Source organism: Cricetulus griseus, chromosome 5, assembly GCF_003668045.3.
Source record: "Cricetulus griseus strain 17A/GY chromosome 5, alternate assembly CriGri-PICRH-1.0, whole genome shotgun sequence".
In the NCBI taxonomy this organism is placed as follows: domain Eukaryota; kingdom Metazoa; phylum Chordata; class Mammalia; order Rodentia; family Cricetidae; genus Cricetulus; species Cricetulus griseus.
Genome location: NC_048598.1, coordinates 119,658,763 through 119,670,050, shown reverse-complemented (window position 1 = coordinate 119,670,050; position 11,288 = coordinate 119,658,763). Strand labels below are relative to the sequence as shown.

The window sequence follows — 11,288 nt, the reverse complement described above, 5'->3', positions numbered from 1 at the left end:
AAGGGAATGGTTCACCAAAGCTTCTAAGTCATTAGTACTCAGGAGGCATGTGGTGTGCTTAAACAAACCCAGTCCTGATGTGCCAGCACTGAAGCCAAAAATCATAGAAGCCAGGAGACCAACAAAAGAAACAGACGGCTCCAGAATTAAACAGGATATGGTTTTCTGGGGACTTACAGACAGAAATGTGTCTTGAGCAGCCAGCAACATGACAGGAAGATTTTTGCATCTAATCATAATCATTTTCGCCCCACGTTTGGCAGAGGTGGGCCATGAGAACTGGGATGTAGCTAGTCTTCTCTGATTTCTTATTGTCTGTTAAAAAACCAATATGAGCAGCAGCGGCTGGCATATTGTGCTTAGATGACTGTCTCAATGGCTCTGTTCCTCCTGTGGGTATGTAATAGCATAACCTGGACAAGATAGTTATAACCAAGGTACCAATAATGAGGTCAAGCTGAATCCCCACATCGTCACAAAGGATGACTCTGATATGCACAGACAATTTTAGATTAAACTGCTTCACAATGAGATGAAAAGAAAACTTTAAAAACTCCCAGTTGAAGCAACAATTAATATCTTAACCTGAAATTCCAGCCACTGGCAATCAGATGTGTAATTCAATATGTATGCAGTCCTGTAGGGACTGTTCTATAGTTAATTTACCATTAAAATTATGACTTCCACATACTCTAAAACAATTATCTTTTGGAAAGGAAAAAACACCTGCATCAGAAGAGTGTCTCCTAGGGTATGGAAGTGAGAGATCCGTTTCTGAATCTTGTCCGTGTAAGGATATGCGCATATGGTCTTGTGTGTATAAATTATCTTTACACAACCAACCTATTCTTTATGTATGTGAGTTTGCTATGTTTCAAAGTGTTTCTCAAAGCTTGTGTCGTAGAAACTTAATAACTGCCCCAGTATGGTAGGTAGAAACTTAAAGAGGACTCTAGGCTGGTAAATGGAGTGAGTCACAGCAGGAGTGGGTTATCTATAATTTTCTCTCTGAAGGATGAGTGTGACCTTTTTTCTTGCCTGCTTTGTCTATGGGTTTGTTCAAAACAGAATCTCCCAGACTGGCTTTGAATTACAATGATCCTCTTTGTTGTAATTAAAGAAAAGCAGCGCCTGAGAGAAATATACAGTGCCACAGGGTTCAAGCAGATGGTTTGTTTTAATTAGGGAAAGGGATCATAAAAAGGGGAGGGGGGGAGACCAGCCTCTGGGGACAGGAGCATCAGGAGAGAGAAAAAAGGGGCAGAGAGAGGGAGATAGAGAGGGGAACAGACAGAGAGACAGAGAGGAGGAGGAGAGGTGGGCAGGGCCCTTTGAAAAGGGAACATAGTGAATAGGCACAGGTGGTGCTCTTAGTGGCTGCAGCTGAGGGTGTATTCTGTCAGAGCCCCAAGGACAGGCCAGTACAGATGCCTGAATACTAACACTCTTGTCTTGGGTCATTACACCCAAATTTGAGTACTGTTTGCTTTCTGCTACCCGTGACTAAATATTGCCCCCCTCCAAAAAAATTTGGACGTCCCAGACTTCAAAACTGTAAGATATAAATCTTTGTTCTTTATAAATTATCCAACCTTAAGTATTTACCTATCTACAGTAGCAAACAATTGCCTAAAATAAAAGGAACACAGTATTTAAAAGTTGTTTGTTTTTGGAAAAACAAAACAAAACAAAAAAACTGCTACTGAATCCACGCCAGGGCCGGACTTTGCCTGGATCTTATTCACCACGTGAGCAGAATCCTCTGGCTGGCTCTGACCCACTGCTACTCTGACCTCCCCTGTCAGCCCGGGAGACATCAGCCGGGTTTGGGTCCCTGTTTTCTCTGAGGCGCACGACCCACGAGTCAAGACCTCCGAGAGACCCACCAGGTCGGCTCCACAGCAGGCCAGGCTCCGCTCCGGACTCGCGTGGCGCTGCCCGCGGCCTCTGAGCTCCGATGGCGGTGACGCTGAGCCTGGACCCCGCAGGCCGCAGCTGTTGGGACGAGCCGCTGGGCATCTCCGTGCACGGCCTGGCCCCCGAGCAGCCCGTCACGCTGCGCGCGGCCCTGCGAGACGAGAAAGGCGCGCTCTTCCGCGCCCACGCGCGCTACCGCGCCGACGACCACGGCGGCCTGGACCTGGCGCGCGCGCCCGCGCTGGGCGGCAGCTTCGCCGGGATCGAGCCCATGGGGCTGCTCTGGGCCCTGGAGCCCGAACGGCCGCTGTGGCGCCTGATCAAGCGCGACGTGCAGACGCCCTTCGTGGTGGAGCTGGAGGTGCTGGACGGCCACGAGCCCGACGGCGGGCGGCTGCTGGCGCGCGCGGTGCACGAGCGTCACTTCATGGCTCCCGGGGTGCGGCGCGTGCCCGTGCGCGAGGGCCGTGTGCGCGCCACGCTCTTCCTGCCTCCAGGTGAGCAGCCCTCCCTCCTGGGCTTGCAGCCTAGCCTAATTTCTGGTCCACCATGGACCCGGCAGGACAATCACATAATTGTGTAACTTCCACTCTCCAAAGCCTGTCAGTCTTTTTAAATGGAAAATTTTCCTAGTTTCATCCCCTTAAGGCACCGTGAGTCCCTCAGCTACATCCTGAAGAAGGCATTCAACTTTACATTATTGAAATCCACTAAGTGCCAGTCACGTGGATGCATTTTAAGTAAGGATATAATCAATAACTTATGACTGGATTAAAAGTGACTTTTGCCTCCTTTTACATAAAACTTTCAAAGCCACAAATGTAGACAATGTTTTCTCTTATTTTTTTAAAGAATTATTTTAAAATACTAACATTCTTGTATTTTAATTAATTTTTTAAAAGATTTTATTTATTTATTATGTATACAACATTCTGCTTCCATGTATATCTGCACACCAGAAGAGGGCACCAGATCTCATAACGGATGGTTGTGAGCCACCATGTGGTTGCTGGGAATTGAACTCAGGACCTCTGGAAGAGCAGTCAGTACTCTTAAACTTCTGAGCCTTCTCTCCAGCCCAATTAATTTAATAATAATAATAATGTAATATTTTTAAGTCACTAGGCTGGATAAACAACAATTTAAATTCACATTACCATATCTTTTTTTGCAGATGTTTTTTATTTGAATTAGAAACAAGATTGTTTTACATGTCAATCCCATTTCCCTCTCCCTCCCCTCCTCCCCTACCACTCCCCACCCCCAACTAAAACCCTACCTATCACATATCCTTTCTGCTCCCCCTGCAGGGTGAGGCCTTCCATAGGGTGGTAGACAATGTTTTTAATCATTGAAAAGCAGACAAATATCCCTGGCAACCCCTCCCCCACTAGAAACATAGTAGGGTGATTTTTGACCCTCCATGAAGGGATTTGGCAATATCTGCAGAGATTTTTGTTTGTCAAAAATGAAGGTGGGAGATGCAGTTGTCATTTAGGTGATAGAGGCCAATGATGCTGCTAACCTTTCCACCAAATACTGAACAGCCCTAGAACAAAATTATCTTGTTCCAAATGGATACAGTGGGCTGGGGAGATAGCTCAGTCGGCAACCATGAAGACATGAGTTCAGGTCCTCAGGCCCTCAGTACCCATGTAAAAAACTGAGCACTAGACTCAATGCCTGTAATCACACCCTGGAAAGCACACACACACACACACACACACACACACACACACCAGAACATACACACAAGCACTCACATGAACATAACACACGAATGGATTGTGGTGGTTTGAATAAAAATGGCCACCATAGGTCCACAGGGAGTGGCACTATTAGGAGATGTGGCCTTATTGGAGTAGGTATGGCCTTGTTGGAGGAAGTGCATCACCAAGGGGTTGGCTTTGCGATCTCAGAGGCTCAAGCCAGGCCTTGTGGCTCACTGTCTCTTCCCGTTGCCTGTGGATGCAGATGTGGAACCCTCAGCTCCTTCTCCAGGACCATGTCTACCTGCATGCCACCATGCTTCCTGTCATGAAGATAACAGACTAATTGGGAACTGTAAGCAAACCCCAGTTAAATGGTTTCCTTTATAAGAGTTGCTGTGGTCATGGTGTCTCTTCACAACAATGGAAACCCTAAGACATGGATGCTGTGCTAATGTTGACAAACCCTAGTCTAAGAAAAATAGGGTACAGTCTATGTAAACAGTGGGAAGACAGCCCCTTCCAACCACAGAAAAGTACTATAGTCACTGCAGTGTGCAAAATTTTGAAGCTAAATTTGGTGATTGTTGTACAAAGTAAGAGAATATGCCTCATTTATACAGCTCTTAGGCACTTTCTAACCTTAACTAGGGGCTTCTTGGTACAGTGAGAACTCTGTGACTGGAATTGAGTCCCACTCCATTTCTCTGTCTCTACTTCTGGAGACTTCCACATGACTTTAGCAGGAGCTCTGTAAATCACCATGATTTATTCAGTCATCCAGTGAGAGTATTTATCCTAGTGACTGTTTTATTGCTGTGAAGAGACACTATGACCAAAGCAATTCTTATGAACGAAAGCATTTAATTGAGGGCTTGCTTACATTTTCCGAGATTTTGGTCAATTATTATGATGAGGAGCATTGCAGCATGTAGGCAGGGCAGTAGCTAAGAGCTACATCCTGTTAGGCAGAGAGAGCAGCACCAGACCAAGTGTGGGCTTTTGAAACCTCAAAGCTCACTCCTACTGACATACTTCCTCCAACAAAGCCACCACCTCCTAAACCTTCTCAAACAGTGCCACTCCCCGATGACTAAGCATTCAAGTATATAGGCCTATGGGGGGGGTTCATTCTTGTTCAAACCACCACAATGTTATAAAGGCTTTCCTTAAGGACAAGCAAACAACATGATCCACAAGTAAATTACTTAAATAGTTGGTGGTACATATTTGAAATCCCAACCCTCCAGAAGCAGAGGCAGGAGGATCAGGAGCTCAGGATCCTGTGTTACAAAGCAAGTTTGAGGCTAGTATGAACTACACGAGACTTAAAGAAATGGGGAAATGAAGAGAAAAAAAAAAGAGAGAACGAGAAAAGAAAACCAAACAGAAAATTTCGTTGTCTACTGTGTGGCCTGTGGTGGTTTGAATGAGCATGGCCTCCACCGGCTTGTATATTTGAATACCATGTCCCTAGTTCACTGAGCTGTTTGGAAAGGATTAGGAGGTGTGGCCTTGCTGAGGGAGATGTGTCACTGGGGAGGAGTCTCAGTTCTTTCTGAGTTGTGCTTGTGGATCAAGATATAAGTAAGTTCTCAGCTACGCTCCAGTGCCATGCCTGCCTGCTGCAATGATCACTTGCTGACCCGATGATTATCATGGAGCTTCAAACTGTGAGCTCCAAATTAAATGCTTTCTTTTATTAGTTGCCTGGGTCACGGTGGGTTTTTGTTTGTTTGTTCTTAGATTTTATTTATTTATTACATATACAACATTTTGCTTCCATGTATATCTGCACACCAGAAGAGGGCACCAGGATCCATAATGGATAGCTGTGAGCCACCACGTGGTTGCTGGGAATTGAATTCAGGACCTCTGGAAGACCAGTCAGTGCTCTTAACCTCTGAGCCATCTCTCCAGCCCCCAAGGTCATGGTGTTTTTATCACAACAATAGTAACCAAGACATGACCTATCAAAATTTCGGGCAAAACTTATAGCATAATAGAAATTACTTAAGCTTATGGGCTGGAGAGATGGCTCAGAGGTTAAGAGCACTGACTGAGTTCAATTCCCAGCAACCACATGGTGGCTCACAACCATCTATAATGAGATCTGGTGCCCTCTTCTGGTGTGCAGATATACATGGAAGCAGAATGTTGTACACATAATAAATAAAATCTTAAAAAAAAAAAAGAAAGAAATTACGCTTATACACAGAGTGCAGTGTGGCAGGTTCTATGAGAGAGGCTAAGGCATTGGTGAGAACATGTCTAAGACTATCTAATCCAACCCAGCCTTGGGGGCATGTGGAATGACTGGAAGTAGAAACATGTGGAAAGACTGTCTGGAAGGGGAATCTAAATTGAAGTCGGCAAACTAAGAAATTAATGAGATCAAAGTCAGGAGAGAGAAAGAAAATAGCACAGTCAGCGAAAGAAACAGTATGTATAAATATTTAGGGGTCAAATATTTATGGCTGATGCAGGGTCCCTTCTAGAATTATCTAGAAAGATAAAAGGGGGATAGGAATGCCCCCCCAACCCCTACTGTACGTAAGAGTGTCTTACACCCATAAAGCGTCCTCAGATATTGTCTGAGAAAGCTGAAAAAAGTTGTTGGAAGGCATGCATTGTTTTTAAACTTTATTTATTATTATTAATGACAAATTTGGGGGGGAGACATTTTGTTTCACTTCTCTTTTCTCTGTAGGTTATTAAAAACAAATAGCCAGACATGGTGACGCATACCTTTAATCCCAGGAGGCAGAAGCAGACAGATCTCTGTGAGTTTGAGGCCAGCCTGGTCTATATAGTAAGTTCCAAACTAGACAGAGCTACGTAGTGATACCCTGTCGGAAACAAAAGCCAGATGTGGTGCCACCTATCTGTAACTCCTCTGTTGAGAGACAGAGACAGGAGGGTCAAAGGTTCCAGGCCACTGCATACAATGTAGTAAGACCATATCTCCAAATAAATAAATAAAGTAAGAAGGGTCCTGTTTCACAAATATTTCCAGCCACTTCATTCCTGACTTCAAAGACTTTTCCTTGCTGATTGTCAAAATCTGAATCCCCAAATGTCTTTTGAGCAGCTAAGGCATTTTTTTTTTTTTTTTTTTTTTTTTGTGATGTGATATGTGATGCTCTGCAGGCAAGGGGAGGTTTCCTGGGATCATGGATTTGTTTGGAAGTGGTGGTGGCCTGTGTGAATACAGAGCCAGCCTCCTGGCTGGGCATGGTTTTGCTGTACTTGCTCTGGCTTACTTCAGATTTGAAGACCTCCCTGAATATCTGAGTGATGTGCACCTGGAGTACTTTGAAGAAGCCTTGACCTTTATGCTGCAGCATCCAAAGGTGGGTTCCAGTGCTGTCCTGAATACAAAGAGGGCGTGGAGTGGACTCAGGGCCAGGGCCAAAAGCCCTGGCAAGACACTGGGCATTAGAGAAAAGAAGGGAGATCTAGCACTCCCTCAACAACTACCAAGATCATTTCTATTTCTGCCTGTCTTTCTATTTCTTAAGATTGGACTGTTTAGTGCCATCTTTAACTACCGTAACTCTAAAGCACTGCACTAAGAAGCTGCTAACCTTGAATTTTCCTCCCACAAATGCCCAAGTAAGGCAGCTGACATCTCGGAGGTTTGACTTTCCTCATTACTGACATTAATATAAGTTGTTAGTGGGAAATGTTTGACTGAAAAGAGATTATCTTTGAGACCATTGGTGACACCAGAATACAGATGGTGTTTTGATGATATTAAGGATTCTCATCAGTGCTATAAGTGTGATAAAAATTATTGTCCTGGCTAGTTTTATGTCAACTTCACACAACTAGAGTCATCAGAGAAGAGGGAACCTCAGTTGAGAAAATGCTTCCTTAAGATTGTGCTGTAGGTAAGTCTATAAGGTATTTTCTTAATTAGTGATTGGTAGGGGAGGGCCCAATCCCTTGTGGATGGTGCCACCCCTGGTCTGGTGGTCCTGGATTCTATAAGAAAGCAGGCTGAGCAAGCCATGAGGAGCCAGTAAGCAGCACTTCTCCGTGGTGTCTGCATCAGCTTCTGCCTCCAGGTTCCTGCCCTGACTTCCTTCATGGTGGACTGAGGTGTGGAAGTGTAAGCCAAATAAACCCTCTCCTTCACAAGTTGCTTTGGTCATTGTATTTTATCATGGTAGTGATAACCTTAAGACTATTATTATGCTTTATGAATATCTGATATCAGAAAATTTATTTTAAATATTTTTGTGAATGTAAGTGGAATGACACAAACTTTTGCTGCCATCTAAACTTAGAATCTAGAATATTCTAATGTTAAGGGATAAGATGATCTATAAGGACTGTAGGATGCTCTTTGTTGGAGTTCAGGGACAACTCCCAGCAGAGCTATTAAAACCTAAATGAGCTGGGCAGAGTAGCATGCACCTTTAATCCAGCATTTGGGAGACAGAGGCAGGAGGATCTCTGTGAGTTCTAGGCCAGCCAGATGATCTGGAACTGTGATGGTTTTATTAAGGGAAGAAATTAAGGCCCTAGAAAAATAAGTCAAAATGCATTGTATATTTGACCCCTTAACCCCTGGCAAGAGTGGTTCCTGGCCTGGGTCCTTTGTTTTACATTACCATTCTATGGTCTTTCTTTGGCTGGACTCCTTCCCGCAGGGTGAGGAGTCTGAAGAGTCAAGGAAATTTGTCTATTTGGGACCTATATGCTCTTAGCCACACTCTTGAGGTGTGGAACTCTCACATTCTCTGCCTGGCATTTCTGACTATGTGTCCAAGCCCTATGCCTCTTCTCTGTATTGACCAGAACATATGCACCTAGACCTTAAACATGTTAGTTGTGTGTCCACACATAATGAAGGCCTTTTAAGGTACACAAAAGAAGCCATGATGGAAAAAGAAGGCAGACCCCAGAATCTGGGGTCCATGCCTGGTTTTTCTTGCTACATCAATACGGAGCTACAAGTGAGTTCTGAGATTTTTTTCCAAGACAGGGTTTCTCCGTGTAGCCATGGATGTCCTGGAACTCACTCTGTAGATCGAGCTGAGCTGGCTCCCAAGTGCTGGGGTTAAAAGTGTGCTCCATCACCCAGCAAGTTGTAAGATTTTAAATTGAGCTTGATCACACACACACACACACACACACACACACACACACACACACACACACAAACACACACACACAATATATATATATATATATATATATATTATATATATATATATATATATATGGTTTTCTGAGACAGGGTTTCTCTGTGTAACAGCCTTGGCTGTCCTAGAACTAGCTCTATAGACCAGGCTGGCCTCCAACTCACAGAGATGCACCTGCCTCTGCCTCCCAAGTGCTGGGATTAAAGGAGTGAGCTGCCACCACCCAGCAATCTTACATATATTTTTATGGTGATATATTCATCAAGGTAGGGAAAATATTTAACAGTTTGTTCATTAATTTAGTTTATAAGTGCCTTTATGTATACTCTTACCCTGTCTTTATAAGCATTAGATGGTGTACATACTCAGAAATCAATTCATTTGTTTATTGGTGGGCATGCTTGAACTTTCTAGCTAATTGTATGAGGAGGACAAAGAAGTTATATTGAGCGAGGTATTTGGAGGACATAAAATCACCGCATGCTTTCCACTCATGAACTCCACACTTGTTCTCTCTCCTCATCAGGTGAAAGGCCCAAATGTTGGTCTTCTTGGTTTCTCCAAAGGCGGTGACCTGTGCCTCTCGATGGCTGCTTTCCTAAGGAACATCACAGCCACTGTCCTTATCAATGCCTGTGTGGCCAACACAATAGCTCCTCTGTATTACAAAGATCTATTTATTCCAGATCTTGGCTGTGACCCCACGAAACAAAAGACCATGGAGTCAGGCCTTTGGGATTTGGTGGATATTTGGAACAACCCACTGGAGGAACCTAACCACAAAAGTCTTATTCCACTAGAAAAAGCCCAGGGACCCTTCCTGTTTATTGTGGGCATGGATGATCATAACTGGAAGAGTGAATTCTATGCTCATATAGCCTGTGGACGTCTACAAGCCCATGGGAAAGACAGACCCCAGATAATCTACTATCCAGAAACTGGTCACTGTATTGACCCACCGTATTTCCCTCCTTCCAGGGCTTCTGTTCATGCAGTGTTAGGTGAAGCAGTATTCTATGGAGGTGAGCCAAGGGCTCAGGCAAGGGCACAGGTGGATGCCTGGCAACAAATTCAAACTTTCTTCCAAAAATATCTCAATGGTGAAAAACCTGTAAAGTGCAGCAAAATATGACTTTGCAATTATATACCAAATGCCATTGGTGAAAGTTCTAATCATGCAAATTCCTTTGGAATTCCAGAGTACTAAGGAAGCTTTTTGTTTCTTTTCTCTCATGTCCCCTGGAGTCTCACATTCACTGTTCAGACAAGGATGACCTTGAACCTCTGATCCTCCTGCTTCCAGCTCTCCAGTGCCAATATTACAGTCATACACTGTCATGCCTAGTTTCAGGCATTGTTAGGAGCAAAACCCAGGCCTTTGTGTAAAGACAAGCATTCAGCCAACAGAGCTGTATCCCCAGCTCCCTCAGAAGTTTTATGTAGGAAGCTCAGCCTCCTTGTAAGGATTGACCGGGACTCTGAGGCTTTGAAACAAATTACCTTCTTTTAGTGCTAGGTCTACTCTTGCCTCTGAACTCCAACTAATGGATCTCTTTAACTCTGTAAGACCAATCTTAACCTTGGGCAAAAGATTGTAAGAAGTATTTGTCCGATTCCCAGTTACTGGGCTATTATCACTTTGCTTCTGAGGACTGGTGTGCATTGCTCTGAAGTCTCACATCCCCTTTGGACCCTGCCTGATTTTATCTGAGCCTTCAGAACCTGTCTGCTGAAGTCACACTATAAATGGATTCTGCCTTCTTCTTATCCGTTTTTAACATGCCTGAAATTTACTCCAGACTTCACCCTGACCCTTAGACACCTATCAATATACTTCTTTTATGTTTACCATCTTGTCTGGATTACTTGTCACTGTGTGGTATTTTCCTGCCTGGAAAAAAAAAATGTCTTGATGCCAAGATTTTCATGACTGAAGTGTGAGCCAGAGCCTGTGACTTTGGGAACAGTTATGCCTAACCGAGTCACACTTTCTCCCGATACCATCTGCTCTTATTACAACCTCAAAGACTAGTGGTTCACCCTGCTGTAGTTGAAGCATTATCTACAGTCATGAGATTCCAGAGCAGTCTTCCCTCTGAGCACAAGAAGTTCTTCTGATCTTCAGGACAAATCTCATGGCTTTCTGGGTATACACAAAACCTCTCACTAAGCTAATAGCCATGCTATTCCAACATTAAAACAAAAAGTTCCTCAGAGATAACAGTTATGGTCAACTGTAAAGCTTAGAATTTAATCATTCACCTTGTATAATAATGTTCTCCGGAAGGATATGTGATAGGTAGGGTTTTAGTTGGGGAGTGGTAGGGGAGGACGGGAGGGAGAAGGGAACTGGGATTGGCATGTAAAACAATCTTGTTTCTAATTCAAATAAAAAAAATCTGCAAAAAAAAAAATAATGTTCTCTGATGTGAATCCTGAGAGTCTCTGCTTCAACTCATTCCTAGGCAGACCTGCTGCTGTAGAGATGCTAGGGATGGGTCACTCAAAC

General features: G+C 43.9%; 1 protein-coding gene across 1 annotated transcript; it reads left to right on the top strand.

Moving 5' to 3' along the window:
- The first annotated feature begins 1,957 nt into the window (after window positions 1-1,957).
- Window positions 1,958-9,911, top strand: Acot6 (acyl-CoA thioesterase 6). Its single transcript, XM_027418471.2, has 3 exons — window positions 1,958-2,414; window positions 6,777-6,979; window positions 9,306-9,911. Exons 1-3 carry the CDS (start codon window positions 1,958-1,960, stop codon window positions 9,909-9,911), a joined length of 1,266 nt encoding a protein of 421 aa, XP_027274272.1.
- The last annotated feature ends 1,377 nt before the right edge of the window (window positions 9,912-11,288 follow it).